Genomic DNA, 22,892 nt, shown 5'->3' with positions numbered 1-22,892 from the left:
CTTTTCGCAAGACCGCTGAGGTACCGCAGTGCTGAAGACCGCCAGTGGTGGCGGTCTTCTGTGCCACGTATTATGACCGCTGACAGCCCGCCGTCCTTTTTCGTATGGAAAGCCGCCAGCAGCCATACTGGCGGACGGCGGGAAAGTGGAGGTTGCTCAACCTCCACCGCCACGTCAACAGAAGACCGCCCACTGAATCATGTCCCATGATTCGGTGTGGCGGTGTTCTGGTGACGGTGTGCTGGTGGCAGAGCTGCCCCCATGGATCCCGTCCCCTCCCGGAGGATCAACGGACAAGGTAAGTTGATCGTCCGTTAGGGAAGAGGGTGTGGGGGTATTGTGTGTTGTGTGCGTGCATGGGGGTGTGCGTGTGAGAGTGTAGAGGGGGTGAGTGAGTGAGTGTATGCATGCAGGGGGTGTTGTGTGTATGGGAAATGTGTGCGGGTCGGGTGTATGTGTGCGTGTAGGGGTGTGTATATGTGCATGTTGGGGGTGTGTGCGTGTAGGGGTGTGTGTATGTGCATGTTCGGGGTCGGGTGGGGAGGGGGGTTGTGGAGGGTGTGGGGGGAGGATTCGTGGGAGGTAGCGGGGTATGGGGGAGACCCCTATCAGTGCCAGGGAAAGAATTCCTTGGCACTGATAGTGCCTACCACCATGGATCTCATGGCGGTTCCCAACCACCCGAGATCCATGGCGGTATGCAGGGTCCTGATACCGTCGGCGGTCTAGTGACGACGGCCGGGCTGGAGACCGCAATCTCCAGCCCAGCGGTCTTCACCGCCATGGCGGTCGGAATGGTGAAGTGGCCGTCATAATTCCATATTTTTTTCGCCGGCCTGTTTGCGGTCTTACTGCCGCTTTACCACCGACCGCCAGGGTTGTAATGAGGGCCATAGTCTTTGTAACCCTTGAGGATGCACAGCTTCGGATGTTGCAGACTTCTTGCTGGACCCGAGGAAACAATGTTGCAATGGAAGCCTTCCCACCAGAAGCAGACTTGTTTGGTTCTAACGCAGACTAGCAGCGGTTCCAGAGGCCAGGAGCAGAAGATATCTTGCAGAGAGTTCCTTGGAGAGTCTTGCTCAATGAATCTGAAGACCCACCCATGAGGGAGTCCTTAAGTACCCCTAAAAGGGAGTTGGTCACTCTCTGCAGTGACCCACCTATCAGAGGGGTCAGAGACTTCATCTACCTGGCCTAACCAGTCAGATGTTCCCAGGGGCCTCTGCCCATCTTATTTTCAAGATGGCAGAATCAAGTGGCCACCTGGCAGAGCTCTGTGCACCTCAATAGGGGAGGAGCTGGACAGGGGGGTGGTCACTCCCCTGTCCTTGGTGTAGTGTTGCGCCAGAGTGGGAACCAGGGGTTCCTGAACTTTTGCATACCGGATTATGCAAGGAGGGCACCAAATGTGCCCTTCAAAGCAGTCTGGTGGCACTCAGAGACCACCCCATCCAGGCCCTTAAACACCTAATACACAGGGGGAGGTAGTCACCCCTCTCCCTTGCAGGGAATCCTTTGTTCTGCTCCTTCGGCCTGGCTCACCAGCAGGATGGCAGAACAGTGTCTGGGGGTCAGCAGCAATGTGGACTTGCAGCTAGACCCCGTAAGGCTGCACAGGTAGTACTGAGGGATCCTCTAGGACTAACACTGGAATCATGCAACTAACACTGGAATTGGTGTACTTGTATTATTCCAACATGTTTGATATCAAACATGCCTAGGTTCGGAGAAGCCATTATGTAGTTCGACCACTCCTGTTGACCAGTGTCCACTACATACCTTAAGATGGCTTTCCTGCACATACAGAGTCCAGGGGTTTGTAGGGGCACCCTGCTCATGCAGAGGTACCCTCACACTTAGAGACATGCAGCCTGCCCTTGGGCTGAAGGGCCTACCAGGGGAGTGACTTATAATGTCTAAGTGCAGTGGTCAGGTTTGGTGGTGAAAGGGTGCATACACCCTTTAACGCAGGATGCAATGGCAGACCAGCAGACACAGTTTCCATGGGCTCCCATGGGTTGCACAACACATGCTGCAGCCATAGGGATCCCTGGTGTACCAATGCTCTGGGTACCTAAATACCCTATACTAGGGATTTACATGGGTACACCAGTATGCCAATTGTGGGTGTAAAAAGGTTACCAGCAACCAAATTTAGGGGAGAAAGATCAGTCACTGAGGTTCTGGTTAGCAGGATCCCAGTGAACTACAGTTTAAACACGCTTTCATCAGGCAAACAGTGGGGTTAACTATGCCAGAAAAATGGCACTTTCCTACATACAGATAACAATCTCTCATCCGTAAGATACATTTCTGCTTTTATGTTATCAAAAACCGCTCCTAGAGTGTGAAGAGACTGACCAGAGAATATGATGATTTCTCATGATTGATGTGCAGATCTAAGAAATTAAAAGTAGAGGCAATTATTTGGAAATATTGATGCCTCTATGAGCTAGTCATCTAAATATGGAAAGGCAAAGATCTTGCACCTCTTGAGATGTGCTGCAGTAACAGCCATGCACTTCGTAAGTGTCCTCAGGCTGATTTGAGGCCAAATGGAAGTAATTTGGACTGGCAGTGATTGTTGCTGACCATGAATCTCAGGAATTTGCAGTGCATCTTGGCTACCGATATATGTAACATCTATGAAGAATTATGAAACATGACCAATCCCCTTGCTGGATCTGTGGGTAAATTTGATGTAAAAGCATCCTGAACTTCTCCGTCCGTACTCATTTGTTTGTGACTTTTAGATCTAGAATGGGTCAAAATTTGGACCTTTCCTTTTTACTAAAATTAATGGGAACGAATTACCATTCATTATCAGGAAAACGGTAGAGCCTCCACAGCGTGCTTTGGAAGAAGCACATTTCCAGAAGTAGTGTGGATGACTTTCTTTGAATTGTCAAGCTGGTGGAGGATGGGAGAATCTTAGAAAGTAGCCATTCTGAACAATATTCAGCACCTGAATCTTTTATGATAGAACTCCACTCTTCCGGGTAGTTGGAAATGCTTCCACCCACCATAATGGGAAACTGAAGTGGGGGAAATAGAGGCTCATTGTTTTATGCCTGCAGGTGGTTTTCCTGCTGTGGTCTATTGATGACCGCTTCTAGCTTTTTGTTGGCATCTTTGCTGGTAGAAAGGACTGTACTGCTGTTTTTGGTGACCGTGGTTCCACTAAGCGGTTTGAACACTCTGTGAGTAGGAACACTGATCCTAAGGTCGGTAGGAGTGTTTCCTTTGTTTCTTCCATTTAGCAACAGCTTTCAAGGTCTCCATTTCAGCTTTCACACAAGTTGTCTCCTTGCCTCTGCAACTCCCAAAGAAATTTATGCCAGATAAAGGAAGGACTCCTTCTAAATGACTGATGGTAATACAGTATCTTCTCTGTGAAGAAGATGCTGTACTTGATTCTAGTTTGTGCCTCAGTATCAGGACTGGTGAGACCTCACTGCTCTTGGGCAGATGTATGTCTTTACAGTGCATGCCACACATTTATATTATGTGTAGGTATATGTACATGGTAAGTATGATTTTAGGGTTTGGAGTGGGCAGAGATAAAGTGACGTAAGGGGTGAAAACACACACACATATTTACAAAAATATATATGTATGAGTGTGTGTATGCACATGTATATATGCACCACCTAACCATAAATCACCCTTACCTCCCTTTTTCTCTCCCCACTCCAAACCCCTAAAATTACCTTTAGTTTCTCCTTACCCCCACCACCTCTAAATCCTAAAATTACCCTTACATCCTTTCACCTCCACACACCCTTTAACCCTAAAATCAACCTTACCTCTCTCCGCCTCTACCCACCCCTAAACTCTAAAATCACCCTTACCTCCCTTTACCTCTACCCACACCTAAACCACTATTTTTATATAAGATAAAAAAATGAAATGTGTTATTAAAAAAATACTTACTGTGTAGTAAATATTGTGTAGTAAAGAAATACCTGTGTGGTACTTACCTGTAGAAAAGGAATGTGTTGATGAAGGCGGGCTGAGTAAAGGATCCATGTTAAAGGCTGTAGGTTAGTCTATGGAGCTCTCTACATAGAAGTCTTCCAGTAAGCTAGGCTTTCAGCAGGTCTTCTTTGGGATGAGGATGCAGGTGCAGTCCAGCAAATTGTCAGGCAGAGAGGCCCCCATTTTTTCACCCCAAACTCACGCAACAAGCTGACTCTACATGATTCCTTTCACTCGAGCAGAGATTCTACATTAAGGGCCAGATTACGTCATTGGCTGTCTGAGGACCGCCAATGCCGCAGTGACGGTCGGACCGCCGCAGTTTCGGTGGTCTGACCACCACATTACGAGGTTGGAGGGCAGACCCGTCAATCTACCGCTGTCCTCACCAGGATCTTAAATCCTGACAGCGGGTGCAGGTTGCAATCAGCCAGGGCGGCGCCGAACATAGTGCCGCCCTGCTGATTACAACCTTGTTCTCCGACAGCCTTTTCATGCCGGTACCACCGCCATGAAAAGGCTGGTGGAGAGCAGGTGCGGGGAACGCACTGTCTGCTGTGCCGACAGTGTGCATTTAGAGGCTGCTGGTGCCATCTGTGTGCAGCTCAATTATGAGCCGGCGACAAATCTGTCGCCACTTTCCCGCTGGACTGACCAGCGGAAACGTTGGTGTCTGCCGGTCAGCCCAGCTGCAAAGTCTTAATGGGGCCGGCAGGGGGGTCGCCAGCATGGCGGCGACCACCCCATCAGAAGTTTGGCAGACAGGTGTTCCCGTCCGCCAAACTCGCAATAGGGCCCTAAGTCTGATGTCTTCTTTCCGACATTGGTGTACAGGTCTGCATTACAGATGACAAACGGCGAACCAATTACTGCCTAAGGTTTCCAGTCCTTTTATCCTTCTAGTAGCAAGGTGTGACCTGCTAAGATGCAATGTTTCATATGTTCCTCAAAACCTACCGCAGCCTCTGGTCTTTGTTCCTGGCCAGAGTTCATGGATTTCTAAGCCCAGAATGTCGAGTCAGAGCAGTTCTCACTGGGCAAGGTGTGATGTGTATTGGGCTCAAATTCAGCCCAGTCTAAGCTCCTGTTGCCCAGGGAGTTCAATATCACAAAGAAATGGGAAGAGGGTGATTTTGCTCAGGGGATGGGAAAACTATACTAGACAAAGAAAATTACCTGAATATATCCCCGGCCTACCAGATAAACAGGTTTTGGGAGGGTGGCAGGAAAGATGTATGTTCGGAAGTGATGTCTAATATGAACATTTCCTGAAACACAGGTAGGACCCTACTAAACACTAGTGAAGCAGACATAGATATACATCCAGGTAACTACTCTAAGCAAACTGAAGGCAAGGAACCAGCCCATGGGACTGGACACACTGTTGAAGGGGGCAGTGCCGCAGCCAGCCTCTGCACAGTTGCCCAGGTAGAAAGAGCTTTGCTCCTCAACTATATATTCTCTACCACCATTGTCGGTCATTGAATACTGTGTATTGAGGGGCACTATTCACCATCATACAGCTGACATGGCACAATTAGATGTCAACAAAAGTAGAAAAATAAAATGGAACACATTCAGGGAACTTGTAAGGTTGGAAAACATACAGTAACCTAGTAACATGGTTGTTAGTCCTGCCAGTTTCAAACATGAATGTGAGGAAGCAGAACAGGGAGAGCAGGTCAGTATGCAAGCAGAGAGGGAAAACCAGGTACACTAATGAAAAGGTTTATGGTATATGGAAATAGAGGTCACTGGGCTTTCTGCATTATACGGTTTGTTTTCTTAGAACTGTGAAAATGTAAATCCTGTCTGTATCATGTTTATATACTCCTATGTAATATAGTGTTCAAAACCATACACATAACCAAGAATGTACCAAGATTTTATATTTTATGGATGTTGTTTTATAGTAGTTTGAAGCTTCCTGATGCATTGAATGTTCTTGCTAATTTCCATGGCTCTAGTAAACCCGGAAGCTAGAAGGCTCAGCGTTTAGATTTACACATTCTAGAAGTGCAGCCATGCTTTCAAACCTGGCAAGTGGATGTTTGATTTTGGAGAATAAGGAGCCTAGTGTTGTATGTATGAAAGATATCTTCTCCTTCAGGGCGGACAAAGCTCCCTTGGGGGGTAGATCCCGACTCAAGCTCGTTTGATCGATTTTTTCTGAGAGTAACAAGTTCCTTTCATGTGACTGCGCTCCAATGACTTGCATTGAGATAAAGCACATATATACTGGTCTAAACCTCTACGCATCTTTAGCTCTGTGCTCCACCTGACTGTTTTCTAACCGGAACTCTGGTCAGTTGAAATGATAAAGGCCCTCATTACAACCTTGGCGGGCGGCTGAGGCCAAAGCGGCCGCACACCCGCAGGGTCTATTATGAGATCCCCGCTGGGCCGGCGGGTGGAAACCTGGTTTCCGCTCGCCAGCCCAGCGGGGATCTCGGCCGCAACACGGGAGCCGGCTCCAAATGGAGCCGGCGGTGTTGCGGCTGTGCGACGGGTGCAGTTGCACCCGTCACGCTTTTCACTGTCTGCATAGCATACTGTGAAAAGCTCCATGGGGCCGTGGCAGGGGGCCCCTGCACTGCCCATGCCAGTGGCATGGGCAGTGCAGGGTCTCCCAGGGGCCCTGCGACTCCCCTTTCCACCAGCCTTTTCATGGCGGTTCGAACTGCCATGAAAAGGCTGGCAGGAGGGGGACTCCTAATCCCCTGGGCAGCGCTGCCCTGGGGGATTTAAACTGCCGGGACTAAAGTGGCGGGAAACCGCCGGTCCCGGCGGTGCGTCGTAATTCCCCAGGAAGCACCGCCAGCCTGTTGGCGGTGCTTCCGTCAAAACAGCCCTGGCGGTCAAAGACCGCCAGGGTTGTAATGACCCCCAAATTGTCTTATGTCTTATTCTATACAGCTTGTTATTTTGCATTAAATGCTAGCTTGGCCTTTAGGCTTTCTGACGTGTTGTGTTACCTTTTCAACAATATTCATTGTAATAATAAAGATGTTCTATTGTATCCTTACATAAAGAGTGAGAGAGCTCCAGTGTCACATATACAGCTAAGTAACAATGAGCATGTTATATACACTCATTGTGTGCAACAATGAGTGTTATATATACTGGTGTAACAGTGAAAATGCTACAATTTTATATATACTGGCTGAGTAACAGCGAGAGCGCTCCAGTGTTAGATGCATTGTGTACATTGAAAGCAATGAAATGTTATATATACTGCCTGAGTAACAGTGAAAGCGCTCCAGTGTTAGATGCATTGTGTACAGTGAAAGCAATGCAATTTTATATATACTTGCTGAGTAAGAGTGAGAGCGCTCCAGTGTTAGATATACTAACTGAGTAACAGTGAGAGCTTTCCAGTTTTATATATATACTAACTGAGTAACAGTGAGAGCGCTTCAATGTTATGTATACTGGCTGAGTAACAGTGAGAGCGCTCCAGTATTAGATGCATTGTGTACAGTGAAAGCAATGCAATGTTATATATACTGGCCGAGTAACAGTGAGAGCGCTTCAATGTTATATATACTGGCTGAGTAACAGTGAGAGCGCTCCAGTGTTAGATGCACTGTGTACAGTGAAAGCAATGCAATGTTATATATACTGGCTGAGTAACAGTGAGAGCGCTCCAGTGTTAGATATACTAACTGAGTAACAGTGCAAGTGTTTCAATGTTATATATACTGGCTGAGTAACAGTGAGAGTGCTTCAATGTTATATATACAGGCTGAGTAACAGTGAGAGCACTCCAGTGTTAGAGATACTAACTAACAGTGAGAGCGCTTCAATGTTATATATACGAACTGAGTAACAGTGAGAGCGCTACAGTGTTAGATGTACTAGCTGAGTAACAGAGAGAGCGGTCTACTGTTAGATGCATTGTGTACAGTGAACGCAATGCAATGTTATATATACTGGCTGAGTAACAGTGAGAGCGCTCCAGTGTTATATATACTAACTGAGTAACAGTGAGAGTGCTTCAATGTTATATATACTGGCTGAGAAACAGTGAGAGCGCTTCAATGTTATATATACTGGCTGAGTAACAGTGAGAGCGCTCCAGTGTTCTATATACTAACTGAGTAACAATGAGAGCGCTCCAGTGTTATATATACTGGCTGAGTAACAGTGAGTGCGCTTCAATGGTATATATGCTGGCTGAATAACAGTGAGAGCGCTCCAGTGTTATATATACTGAGTAACAGTGGGAGTGCTTCAATGTATATATAATGGCTGAGTAACAGTGAGAGCGTGCCAGTGTTAGATGCATTGTGTACAGTGAAAGCAATGCAATGTTATGTATACTGGCTGAGTAACAGTGAGAGCGCTCCAGTGTTAGATATACTGAGTAACAGTGAGAGCGCTTCACTGTTATCTATACTAACTGAGTAACAGTGAGAGCGCTCCAGTGTTAGATATACTAACTGAGTAACAGTGAGAGCACTTCAATGTTATATATACTAGCTGAGTAACAGCGAGAGCGCTCCAGTGTTAGATGCATTGTGTACAGTGAAAGCAATGCAATGTTATATATACTGGCTGAGTAACAGTGAGAGCGCTTCAATGTTATATATACTGGCTGAGTAACAGTGAAAGAGCTCCAGTAGCAGATAAACAGACTGTGTAAGAGTGACAGCAGTCCTGTGTTAGACATACTGCCTGTTTAACAGAGTGAGAGCTCCAGTGTTAGATATACTGATTGTGATACACAGTGTGCTCCAGTGTTAGATATACTGATTGTGTTACACAGTGTGCTCCAGTGTTAGATATACTGATTCTGTTACAGTGTTAGATATATTGATTGTGTTACACGGCGTGCTCCAGTGTTAGATATACTGATTGTGTTACACGGCCTGCTCCAGTGTTAGATATACTGATTGTGTTACACGGCGTGCTCCAGTGTTAGATATACTGATTGTGTTACACGGCATGCTCCAGTGTTAGATATACTGATTGTGTTACACAGTGTGCTCCAGTGTTAGATATACTGATTGTGTTACACGGCGTGCTCCAGTGTTAAATATACTGATTGTGTTACACGGCGTGCTTCAGTGTTAGATATACTGATGGTGTTACACTGTGTGCTCCAGTGTTAGATATACTGATTGTGTTACACAGTGTGCTCCAGTGTTAGATATACTGATGGTGTTACACGGCGTGCTCCAGTGTTAGATATACTGATTGTGTTACACGGCGTGCTTCAGTGTTAGATATACTGATGGTGTTACACTGTGTGCTCCTGTGTTAGATATACTGATTGTGTTACACCGCGTGCTCCAGTGTTAGATCTACTGATTGTGTTACACCGCGTGCTCCAGTGTTAGTAATACTGATTGTGTTACACAGTGTGCTCCAGTGTTAGATATACTGATTGTGTTACACCGCGTACTCCAGTGTTAGATATACTGATTGTGTTACACAGTGTGCTCCAGTGTTAGATATACTGATTGTGTTACACAGGGTGCTCCAGTGTTAGATATACTGGTTGTGTTACACAGTGTGCTCCAGTGTTAGATATACTGGTTGTGTAACAGTGAAAGCACCCTACTGTCTGATAACCAATTGGGTAACAGTGAGAGAGCTCCGGTGTTAGTTATACTGGCTGCATAACGACTGCTACAGTATTAAAAATACGGCTGTGTAATAATGAGAACGTTTCAGTGTTAGATGCAGTGAAAGCAGACCAGTGTTATATATACTGTCTGTATAAGAGTGATCATGCTTCAACGCTGGATATACCGATTTTGTAACAGTGAGAGAGCTCCAGTGTTAGATATACTGATTGTGTAACAGTGAGAGAGCTCCAGTGTTAGATATACTGATTATGTAACAGTAAGAGAGCTCCAGTGTTAGATATACTGATTGTGTAACAGTGAGAGCGCTCCAGTGTTAAATATACTAATTGTGTAATAGTGAGAGAGCTCCAGTGTTAGATATACTGATTGTGTAACAGTGAGAGAGCTCCAGTGTTAGATATACTGATTGTGTAACAGTGAGGGAGCTCCAGTGTTAGATATACTGTCTGTATAAGAGTGATCATGCTTCAACGCTGCAAATACTGATTGTGTAACAGTGAGAGCGCTCCAGTGTTAGATATACTGATTGTGTAACAGTGAGAGAGCTCCAGTGTTAGATATACTGATTGTGTAACAATGAGAGCGCTCCAGTGTTAGATATACTGATTGTGTAACAGTGAGAGAGCTCCAGTGTTAGATATACTGATTGTGTAACAGTGAGAGCGCTCCAGTGTTAGATATACTGATTGTGTAACAGAGAGAGCGCTCCAGTGTTAGATAGACTGTCTGTATAAGAGTGATCATGCTTCAACGCTGGAAATACTGATTGTGTAACAGTGAGAGAGCTCCAGAGTTAGATATACTGATTGTGTAACAGTGATAGCGCTCCAGTGTTAGATATACTGATTGTGTAACAGTGAGAGTGCTCCAGTGTTAGATATACTGATTGTGTAACAGTGAGAGAGCTCCAGTGTTAGAGAGCGAGCTCCAGTGTTAGATTTACTGTCTGTATAAGAGTGATCATGCTTCAACGCTGGATATACTGATTGTGTAACAGTGAGAGTACACCAGTGTTTGATATACTGACTGTGCCACAGGGAGGGCGCGCCAATGTCAGATATAGTAACTGTGCACCATGTGGGCATGCCACTCTTTCATGTACTGTGTAACAATGAGAGGCCTCCTGTGTTAAGTATAGTGACTGTAACAGAGACAGAGTTTTAGTGTAAGATATGCTAACTGTGTAATACTAGAAATAGCTCCAATATTAGCTGTACTGGGGGTGTAACAGTGAATGACCCAGTGCTAAATATACTATGTGACAGTGAGATCTTCATTGTTAGATATGCTCCAGTATTAGATAGATTGCTGGTTTAATAGTGAGATCACTTCAGTGTCAGATACACTGACTGTGTAACACTGAGAGCTCTTCAGTGCTAGAAATACTACCGGTGGAAGACTAAAGAGGGCCATGAGTGATCACTTGAAATTATATCTTTCTGAATCTTCCGAACATACTTCACATTGAAAAACAGAGACAAGATCACCTCCTGATCACATTGGAGCCCTTTCATTTTCTAGAATCTAGTGTATCCTTGTATAAATAGGTGTTGTCTTTGGCACACAATGTAGAATGTATCTCAAGGAAGCCAAGAGGAGTGATGACCAAGTACATCACAGAAGATGATGCCACTTGCACATCAGAGGAGCAGATGACATGGACTCCTCTTGGCCCTGATCCTGCTTTCTTACCCAGATAGTCTTCTCTCCCCTCACTGATTTTCAAAAAGTCGCGGATACTCAACATGGAAATTTTGGGGTCTCCTCCCATGTTGGATTTTCCTAAAAAGAGGAAAATACTTATGTAATAGAAGCACTAACATTGTGACATAAAGTCAATAGGAACAATAATATTAACAAAAAAATCCTGCTGCAGTTTTGTGCCTAAGGAGGGTAAGCCCAGCCCTTGCATAGGGTCTACCATGTTAAGATGAAGCAAAGACAGAACCCAAACACAGTCTCTGCTACCAGTGGCATACTGGCGGTCTATAACCTCAGACTTCCTCCTCGTCTGCTTCTCTTTTGTCCAGAAAGCGATTAACCACCTCTCGCGCCATCCTTACCTTTCAGGCTTTCTAGGTAGGGATGTGCAGCTAGTAAGATCTTTTAGTAGGTGGGACCTACCGTCGGTCATGAGGATGATCACATGCCGGATATCCTTGAACTTGTCGGCGTTGCGCTGTAAGTGTAGACTCATCATGTTGTAAACAGCTTCGATAGCGAGGCGGGTGTTTGTGCCTGACTTGCCTTCGTGTTCTGTGGAATAGAGAGACAGACTCAGGAGTGCACTTCAAAGGGGGTCCAGTGAAAAGAAAACAGCTTAACCTCTAATGGTTCTTCAATATCCCTTTGCTTGAGATTGTCTGTTTGGGTTGTAAAACCTATTGTGACATCATTCACTTGATGACCACTATAAATAAGCCCATCCATTACATACAAATGGCTGTTTTAATTAGATATTCCAGGAACCTGCTATCGATGAGATATTGATCCATAAGCTCCCTCCAACAGAAAACAAGTCAGAATGGGAGAAATGATAAGGACTGTTAGCTCTACTATTCCCAAAAATTAAGACCCTCTAATATCTAGTGGTGAGATAGATAATTATCAGACATGCCACTCCCCGCCTTTGTTTAATTCATTTTCATTTTTACAACTGTACAATATACAATGGCACAATAATCAATGACGAGTTACATACTTTGCAAGGGTTGTTGTCACCAGCAGCCGGGTAACAGAGTAGACAGTCAGGGAGCTGTTAAGGACACATGGTGCAATACACAACCAGCAGTAACAGCTGTGCGAACGTGGTCTCCACAGCGCCTGCACCTTCCAGCCCTAATAGCCAAGCAGCTATCCCCTCCACAATCACCACTGCTCCACAGTCATCATTGCACCGTGGACCATCCATTGGCTCCCACCGGCCTACCAGGCCACACCACGCAGCACAGCACTCACAAGGCCACCCACCCAAAGTGCACACATCAAGAGGAGCAAGCCCACGTCAAGTGTTTTAGCATCGGCCACCCCCACATTGGCATCCTCAGCCTGTTCCGTACACCGCAGAAAGGCTTGGTAGGGCCCGCCAAATATCCTTCAGGAAGATGTGGATTGTTATCAGGTCATGATAAGCGTCAGACTGAGTGTTGCTATACGCAATGTCTGCATGCCATTCCCCTAGAGTCAGGAGTGGACCCAGCGCATTGCTATTATGTACCTAGCAAGCAGCAATCCAAGAGCAACTTAGGGCCAGATTTAAACTTTTTTAGTGCCGCATTTGCGTAAATTTTCGCAATAATTATAATGATATTTTGTACGTTTGCACCGCTTTTGCGTAAAAAATTACGCAAATGCGGCGCTAAAAAAGTATAAATCAGGCCCCAAGAGTCTAAAGGTCTTCGGGACGTGTCTATCATAGCCCAGCAGCATCAGCAAAGGAGACGAAGCAATGGCCTCACCAGTAATCTCTCGTAGCTCCCCCGATACCGCAGCTCAGAAGCACCGTATCCCAGGGCAGAACCAAGCCACGTGAGCAAACCCAGCTCCATCAACCCAACAACGAGGACAGCAAGATCTACCCCGTAAGTCCTAAGAAAACAGTTGTGCCGCAGTCTAATACACGGAATCAATATATTTGACGTGGATCGACCGGTGGTGCTTGTTTAGAGAGGCAGAACGGACAACCGAGCAGCAATCGGTCCATTGTTTGTCACTGATAAAAAGTTCCAAATCCTCCTGCCATTCCAGTCGGGCCTTACCAACCCCCAGTCGCCGTGCCTCCTGCATGCAAGCAGACAGTTTTGCAATAATGCGCTGGGGTGTTGTTCTCTGCAGAAAGCGGGCACCTCCGGAGACTCCGTCAAAGCTTCTCCCAGTAATTCCCGCATCTTGTGCCACGCCCTGTAATAGTGAAACTGAGCCAGTACAGTAGGCGTGTCACCCTGTGCACATACCTGCTCCCAAATGTGGAGTATCTTCTCTGTGAAAAAAAGTCACCCACACATCGCAAACCCTGGCCTTGCACCGCATGCAAAGTGAGAGAGAGAGCTGCAACACGCTCTAGCCATAGGTGAGGCAGTCCACCCGGACCGTGCAGGCATTAGTGGGCAAACATACATTGTGCTGCTCCACAGTATGCCTCTAGGTCTGAAGCACTCAGCCCACCCGCTGCCCAAGGAAGAGTAAGCGTGTCCCAGTACACACATGGCTGCTTACCGGGCCCAGGCCAAGCGCCCCATCAAAGCACGCAAGGTACGGAATACACTGCTGGTCAAAATTATTGAGATGTTTGCAAATAAGAAGAAACAGGAGAACACGAACATCTTCATGATAGCGATGCAGCCACACAGCGATAGGGCAAACAATTCCTGTGCTCCACTGCCTCAGTGAGTCGCTGCACCGCCCTGCCATAGCTGTCCAGCAATACCACTGCCAGGTCCTTATGGACCTGTATGCCCAAGTACTGCACCGAATATGTTGTCCATTGTGGTAGATACTCCATCTGTACCAGTGTCGTGGCCACAGTAACGGAGAATATAAGGGACTTATCCCAGTTAATGAAGAGCCCAGAGTGCCCACCAAACAGTACAACCTCTCAAAGAACTCGGGTCAGATTATGACCTGGGTTCCAGACATAAAGTAGGGTATCGTCTGTGTAGGCAGACACCATTAAGTTGTAATGCGGAAAGTGAATTCTCCTGTGTGCATGATATTAGTACAGTGTGCAAGCAAACCGCTCAGCCACCAAGGCATGCAATAGTGGGGACAAGAGGCAGCCCTGCCTGGTACCCTTTGTGATAGCTATGGGACCCAAAATCAAGCCGTTGACCTTGACGCGGGCAGTCGGCCTAGTATAGAGCACCTGAGCCAATTGCAGGAAAACATCTCCCACCCCAACGCACCGCAACACAGAGAGCATGAACCACCATTCCACTGAATCAAATGCTTTTTTCAGCATCCAAAAGCACAGCGGTGGTGCATACATTTTGATTGATACGGTAGATTGCGTTGAGGAGGGTCCTAAGATTGTTTGGCGTCCCAGTATAAAAACAGCCTGCTGTGGTCCCACAATGCCTGAGAGCAAAGGCGCCAAGCAATTAGCCAAGATTTTTGCGAATATTTTTGTGTCAGTATTAACAGTGACAGAGGTCTGTAGGACGAACAACAGTCAGCCAGCTTACCCGGTTTCAACAGAGAAAGCAACAATGCCTCGCCCATCGTAGGGGTCATAGACCACTCCCTCCCCATTTCTCCAAATAAAATAAGCAAGTTTAGCCTGGTTGGCCTTATAGAAGGCCACTGTGAGCCCATCTGTACCAGAAAACAATCCAATACTTGCTCTGTGGAGTAGATGGGGGGCAGCTTCCTCATATTTAATTGCCAACACCGTGCTGTCCTTGAGTCACAGGTGCACTAGCGCTGCCAACATGGCACCAGGGCATTCACCCTCGTCACATACCCTCGCAGTAGCATACTTCTACAGATCAGGAGAATGCAGGAGGCCGAGGACTGACCATCTTAAGGACCAGCAACATCGGAGAGTGGTCTGAATAGGTACATGGCAGGTACTTGCATCGCCGGACTTGAAGCTCTAGACTCTGGGACAGCAGCCAATACCGGTGTGGGTATAGTGCACCGCAGAGTAATAAGTGTATTCCTCACCCATGGGGGACGTATGTCATCAAATATCCAACAGACCACACTGTTCAGCGATATCATTGAAGGCCACAGCAAGATAAAACTGACTGTGTGTCATCATAGTTCGGACCATACACCCCCACCAGTAACACAACTAGATTATCCTTGTGACAGCACACTACCACATATCGAGCAGAGTCGCGCCAGACCCAGATTAATACGCCCTGGGCCTGAGCAGTGGAGCCTGCGGCATAACAGGTGCCCTTCATGCATTGCTGTGTAAGTAGCCCTCTGCCGGGGGCCAGATGTGTTTCTTGAGGTTTGGCCACATCTATGCCATGGCGCTGTAAGTATGCCACTACCTTGCGCACCTTCCTGCAATAATTTGGCCCTGACATTTGCTAGCGCAGGTGAATTAATAAAAATTATTAATGAGTATTCATGTATTCTGAATAAGTGATTTTTGTAGAAAATATAATAACGTAGAAAATTAATGCACACATTTGAAAATGTGATTACGAATAGTGGCCGCCAAGGTTCCAAAACGTACTTACTAGAGAACTAATACTGTGAAATGTTGAATATATGTTTCACTAACGTAGTAATATGTCAAATTAAATGTTATGCATTATGCTCTAGTTTTATTAATTATAGGCCTTAACTTAGCGAGTGTCTTGGCCTAGTTTGCCAGGCCTCATGTCAAAGCTGTATTTCTTAATGTTAAATAAATGGGTATCCTAGAGAGTTAAACTGTGATTTTCCTTTTTGCATTGTTTAAATGTGCTCATAGCTGAAGCTTTCTCATGAGAATCGATTGCTAGAAGATTCTGTTTTTATTAATGCAACATTTTATGCGTAATGCGTGTGAGACTGACTTTCTCAGGAGAAGAACAATGGAGACACTGACTGGAGAGGAAGCTGCAACAATATTGTTACCCTACAAGCCGGATGATGAGGACATTGAAAGACAATCAATCAACGACATGTGAACGGAGTAATAGTAGAATTCATAGATTTGAAGTTTTTGTTTTATTGGACAAAGTGTGAACATGCGATTAACTGACCAATAGGGATTTGGTGAATAGTTTTGCTAGTTTTGATTTAACGACGCTACACTGAGAGAAGAGAGATTCATTGCCCGTTTTCTTGCTGGAAGAAAAGTCAATATTTCTTGTGCATCTTGACAAGAGACGTACTTAATCTTTAATGCTTAAAGACTTTGGGGGTCATTTCGACCTCAGCGGTCTTTTCTCAAGACCGCCGAGGGACCGCCGTGCTGAAGACCACCAGTGGTGGCGGTTTTCTGCTCGGCGTATTATGACTGCTGGCAGCCTCCATCCTTTCCCGGACGGAGAGCCGCCAGCAGCCATACTGGTGGGCGGCGAGGAAGTGGAGGTTGCTCCACCTCCACCGCCACGTCAACAGAACACCGCCCACCGAATCACGTTCTGTGATTCGGCGTGGCGGTGTTCTGTTGACGGTGTGCTGGCGGCGGAGCAGCCCCCATGGATCCCGTCCCCTCCCGGAAGATCAACGGACAAGGTAAGTTGATCGTCCGTTAGGGGAGGGGGGTCTGGGGGTGTTGTGTGGGTGCATGGGGGTGTGCGTGTGGGTATGTAGAGGGGGTGTGTGAGTGCGTGTATGCATGCGGGGGTGTAGTGTGAATGGAAATGTGTGCGTGTATGTCTGAATGAGGGTGTGCGTGTCTGTTGGCATGTTTGTTCGTGTGTGTGCGGGAATGTGTGTTGGTGGTGTCTGCATGCGTGTCGGGTGTGTGTCTGTGTTGTGATGTCAGTGTAGGGGTGGGGAGGGGGGTCCTGCCACCTTTGTGGGGGGGGCAGGGGGGTGGGGGCGTGTTGGGGACGGACTCTGGGGAGGGGGTGGGGGGTGGCGTCGACCCCTATCAGTGCCATGGAAGGAATTTCCTGGCACTGATAGTACTTACCGCCATGGATTTCATGGCGGTTCCAAATCCCAAGAAATCCATGGCGGTAAGCTGGGTCATGATACCACCGGTGGTCTTGTGATGGCCGCCGGGCTGGAGACCCAAGTCTCCAGCCCAGCGGTCGTCTCCGCCATGGCGGTCTGATCGGAGAAGTGGCGGATGACCATGCCGGTAACCGCCATGGTCATAATTCCAATATTTTTTCTGCCAGCCTGTTGGCGGTAAAACCGCCACTTCTCCGTCAACCTCCAGGGTCGTAATGATCCCCTTTGCGTTTTCTGAACTTTGATGCTGAATCCTGATTTCCTTGCTGATCGACTGATGTCCTGAGGACGAAGACTGACTGCTTGCTGATCCACATTGAGGATAGGTATTAAGAGCTAGACTGTTGCTTAATATACATATTTGCTTTTTCTTTCTAGGTACCAACTGAATTGTTTGATAAAGCCATAGTTAGATATTTTTCCAAAGTTGTGTCACTAAATTGTTTTGCATGAAGCCCAACATGCTGCTGCTAATCTGGTGCTAGTTAAGGATCCTCATTAATGAAATCATGCTAATAGGGATTAATGCTTGATGAATTTCTCTGCTAAACTTAATGTATGTGATTACTTTGACGCAGTTGACTTTGTTATTAATTTGCATCATAACGTTAGAATGTGTTGTAGTTCAAGCTTTGAATAGGTTACGTTTCTTCCGCGACTTTGGACAGCCAGTATTATTCCTGTATGTGTTTCATTTGATATTGAGATTAATCTACATGACCTTAGCATTGTTAAATAGGGAAATAAATATTCTAACTTTTACTAAAGGTGTGGTTATTCATGACTGAAAGGTTATGGGGTGTGACAATTATTGACTCCATTGATTATTACTGTTATTGATTATTGATGATTATTGATTATTGTGTATTGGTTATTGATTATGTACTGGAGCTATGGTGAGAACATCTTAATTGCGAGTCTAAAGGTTCATCGACCTATTCGCGTCCCCTTGTAAATTTACTTATTAAGGTCAGACGCGCTAACAAATTCCATGTGAGGAATTTCAGCAACAACAGACTCCTAGCATCTGTGCTGTCCCCAGACACACCATTAGCCATTGCCATGCTTCACAAACATCATAAACCATCGATATTGCAAGCCGCACACCACAGTCACCACTCACCAGTGCATACAGCGATGAGTTTCCCACCGTGACCAGTGTGGAACACTCAACAGAACCCCAATCAGAACAGTGTGGAGCACACATGGGGACAGATAATGCCCTGCTGAGCTCCTCTGTTACTCTAAAGCACAGGGGACTGTAATCAGGCATAGTATGTGCTAAAAACAGCCAACCCAATAACCAATCACCGGAAACGTCAGCTGCCACCACCCATTCACCTGCACGATACATATCCGACAAACGACAGCCACACTCATCGCCCATCTAAGAAGCAAGTCACACAACCAAACTGCGAGGATTAACAGCCAGGCAAACACAAGGGAAACCACAACAGAATATCTGCAGTCACACTCCATAGCCACCATCTCTAGCACCTTGAACCACAAACAAGCTCTTATCTTCATTCCCAAGGCACGTGAGGGACTAACAACTCAATCAAGTATCACTTAATCAAAGAGCAATCAAACATATCCAAAACTGAGGGCATTAAGCGTACTAGCCCTGATCCTCTAGGTCCTTAGATACCACCGGCTCACCCTCCGCATCTTATGATGGCTGCTTGAGGAACTGCTGCAACTGTTTAGGGTCTCAGAAGATCTTGGTCGGTCTACTCATAGACACCTGTAGATGAGCAGGATAAAGCATAATATACTCCAGATTCAGTTCCTGTAGCTTGCGCTTAGTGGGGATAAAATGCCTCCGCACCTCCTGAACCTGCTGCGTGAAATCTGGAAAAATGGAAAGTTCAGCACCATCATGGCAGAGTACCTGGAGCTCCTGGATCTGGTGGAGTACTGCATTGCAGTCTCTGTAGTTCAATAGCCTTGCAATGATCAGGCGAGCTCTCGCCCCCGGCACCAGACTAGGTGCAAGGTAATGGTGGGCACACTCCACCACAAACATGTCAGAGAATGTCTCACGCCCCAAAAGGTCAATGAGTAGTTTTTCCACACACCTCTCCATGTTGCTAATGTTTGTGGATTCAGCCAGTCCCACTATCCTAAGACTGCTTTGAGATGGGCAGGCTTCCAATCCCTCCGCTTTAGCCTTTAAGGAAGAGATCACCTTCTCTATCTGCTTCTGAGATGTAGAGGAAGTAACTTGTTTGTTCTCTACCTTCAAAACTCACCTCTCGGCCATGTCAAGACGTTCTGCATGCTTGTCCAGGCATTCCGACATCTGATCCATCCAGTAGGACAGCACATCAATCTTACCATCTATTTTAGTGAGACTGTGCTGCATAGTGGTCAGAATCTGCCAGAGCTTGCTACCCATCTCCGGTCCCACTTCATCCTGACTAGCCTTATGTGTTGCTGCACCTTCATCATGAGGCTTGGTGGTTTTGCACAGCTCAAACTGTAGCTTGGGTTGCGTTCTTTCTGTTTTACCCATTGTGAATAGCTACCCCTAGGCCGCAGCAAGAGATACTACCAGCAGCGCCGTCAGCTCAAGAAACTGATGGATGAGGAGTCAATATTCTGTAGAGTGCCCCTCATTGTGTACTATGGACAGTTAACCTTGCCAGGCCAAGTGAAGAAAGTCAACATTTGCCACGAACAGACCATAGCACTTTCAGTACCACAGGGGCCACAGCGACTCTGTTGCAGGCTCACTTATTCTCCTCGCCCATCTGGCCCACGCCCAGGGCCCGCATGAGACAGCACAGCACTACCATGTCATTATATAAAACATTAGCGGAGCCTGTTAGACTCTGGGGGTCATTCTGACTTTGGCGGGCGGCGGAGGCCGCCCGCCAAAGTCCCGCCGTCAGAATACCGCTGCGCGGTCAAAAGACCGCCGCGGTAATTCTGAGTTTCCCGCTCGGCAGGCGGGCGACTGCCAGAAGGCCGCCCGCCCGCCCAGCGGGAAACCCCCTTCCACGAGGATGCCGGCTCCGAATGGAGCCGGCGGAGTGGAAAGGGTGCGACGGATGCAGTTGCACCCGTCGCGATTTTCAGTGTCTGCTATCCAGACACTGAAAATCTTGGTGGGGCCCTGTTAGGGGGCCCCTGCAGTGCCCATGCCATTGGCATGGGCACTGCAGGGGCCCCCAGGGGCCCCACGACACCCGTTACCGCCAGCCAGGTTCTGGCGGTCAAAACCGCCAGAACCAGGCTGGCGGTAAGGGGGTCGGAATCCCCATGGCGGCGCTGCCTGCAGCGCCGCCATGGAGGATTCCTCAGGCCAGGGGAAAACCGGCGGGAAACTGCCGGATTCCCTTTTCTGACCGCGGCTTTACCGCCGCGGTCAGAATTGGCCTGGATGCACCGCCAGCCTGTTGGCGGTGCATCCGCGGTCCCCGGCCCTGGCGGTCCATGACCGCCAGGGTCGGAATGACCCCCTCTGTGTTGTAGTACAGTGTTATGACCCCATGGTCACGTGTATGACAGCTAATAAAAGTTTAGGTGGCCGGCAGGGCGGGGTCAATGATGCCTATGCAGGTGACCAAGGACCTGCATCAGCCGAGCCATGAAGAGAGACAAATAATATATGTGTCCGTGTGAGTTAATAAGGCGCTGTCAGCGCACCGCACTTGCCGAACCGCGACACCATAGATCACCTCCCAAGGCTCCACAGGGACAGGCCCTCTCTTCTCTCACTGAGCGCTCTTCCAAGGGTGTACGGCTCTGTCACTGCCCCAAGCACAAACTCGGTGCCGCAGCATCTAAAGCTGCACACGAGCCTGCACCGATGAAGCTGATGTCATCCGGTCCCCGCAGTGGTCCTAGGACCAGGCACTCCACTTGCGCTCTCAGGTGTCCGCCGTCCACAGCCACCGGCCCGATCAGCGCGTGGCCAAGGCTGCTAACCTCGCCCTGGTACAGTCAGGAAGATAGTGTTGTGCACCACAACGCGTGCACATTCACCTCGTGGAGAGGTGTAGGGCCAAAAGGATCAGCGAAAGAAATGAAACATGTCCACACGTCTTGGATGCACTCAATGCCTGTTGGCGCCAAGCCAACCGGCAACTTTATTTCCCCCGAGTCCTGACTCAGGACTCTACCACCTCGCTTGTAATACACAGGGTTACCGCTATTCTATTCATAGCGGTGTTTGTCATTACCCCCGAGCTACTGGTATGATCCAGTGCCAAACATAACATTCCTCCTCAACTTAAAAATGAATAAAACAAACAAACGCTATACCTAAAGACATGAAGATCACTCATAAACAGCAATGTTTGATTTTCGACCACCTAGTAACCTATCATGTAGAAACGAAAAACTGTAATTTGTGAGACAAACAGGCAATTCACCTACAAATGCAGTTCAGCTACGAACATACGTAGTCTTTGAGTCTCATAGGTGTGGTGATGCGAGATCGCAAATTATATCTGTCCCCACCTCTTTTCAGGGTGACATCAGGCACCACAGTTTCAGGTAGCTTGTCGGACTCTCTCACGCCGGCCTCTTGGTTCACCTCACCAGCTCCGGCTGCTTCCGCTACCTTGCGAGCCTCTGAGCTGCATTGAGTACCCACAGGGGGACAGACTTCTCCGTGCAAGTCGGGTATCAAAATTTCCTCCGGCTCTTCCTTGATGTTCTCAGTTAAACTCTTTTCTTCGGGTGCCTTCTCATCACAGTGATACTGCTTGAACCAAGAGATGTTCAGTGTAACGGTCTCCTCGTTTCTCTTGACAGTCAGTAGAGTCCCCTTTATTCTCACCACTGCCCATGGATGGGGCTCGAATGGAGTCTTGAATTTTCCTCCGGGATATCGATTCTTTATTAGCACCCGATCTCCCACTTGCATGTCTTTCACACAAGCTCGTCTTTTCTTTGACATCCTGTCATTCTTAGCTTGTCTGTTTCGTAACTTCATTTCCACTTGATCATGGACCTTTGTGGGAACACTGATTTGAGGTATGGTATCTCTCACATCCCTTCTCATACAAATTGAGCTGGGTGACATTCCAGTAGTGCTGTGTGGTGTCAAACGATAATCTCTCAGAAATTCTAAGATCGCAGTCTAGGTTCCCTCCTTGTGCTACTGCAATTCGTATCACTTTGTTGAGGGTTTGCATGAATCTCTCTGCTTCCCCATTGGCTTGAGGCCATCGAGGAGTGATCTTGCAGTGATGAATGGAGTGGGAGGCCAGATATTGGGAAAAATCGTGGCTTGAAAACGGGGGACCATTATCTGTCCTCAATTCTTGCATGATTCCATGGGTGGCCATTATTTTCTTCAGGCACGGTATCACCTTTTCCGTGGTGGTGGATTCTAACAGCTCGATCTCCGGATACTTTGAAAAATCGTCAATGACCACCGTCATGTGTCGACCATCTGGCAGACTGCCTAAATCTGCGCTTGCCCTTTGCCAAGGGGTGGATGGAATTGGTTCTGTGATTATGGGGGATGGAGGATCCACAGGCCCCACCATTTGGCAAACATGACACCTCTGTATTGTCTGTTCCACTCTGGAGTCCATATTTGGAAACCACACTTTACTTCGCAGCCTGGCTTTGGTTTTCACCATGCCTTGATGGGCAGCATGAGCTAGATCAATCGTGCGTTGTTGTAAGATGTCTGGGATGACAAGACGACTGCCTTGCAAAAGACAGTCTTCT

At 47.3% G+C, this 22,892-nt stretch overlaps 1 protein-coding gene across 1 annotated transcript in view; it reads right to left on the bottom strand.

The window, feature by feature from the left end:
* Positions 1–22,892, bottom strand: part of LOC138299144 (complement factor B-like) — a 212,219-nt gene that overhangs the window by 95,054 nt on the left and 94,273 nt on the right. Inside the window, exons 8-9 of the mRNA XM_069237203.1 lie at positions 11,700–11,831; positions 11,268–11,357 (exon numbers count right to left, since the gene is read on the bottom strand). Of these exons, the coding sequence (XP_069093304.1) occupies positions 11,268–11,357; positions 11,700–11,831 (222 nt within the window). The remainder of the gene's footprint in view (positions 1–11,267; positions 11,358–11,699; positions 11,832–22,892) is intronic.

Source organism: Pleurodeles waltl, chromosome 6 (genome assembly GCF_031143425.1).
Source record: "Pleurodeles waltl isolate 20211129_DDA chromosome 6, aPleWal1.hap1.20221129, whole genome shotgun sequence".
Lineage (NCBI taxonomy): Eukaryota > Metazoa > Chordata > Amphibia > Caudata > Salamandridae > Pleurodeles > Pleurodeles waltl.
The sequence above is the reverse complement of the archived record's forward strand: the minus strand, read 5'-3'. Positions and strand labels throughout refer to the sequence as shown.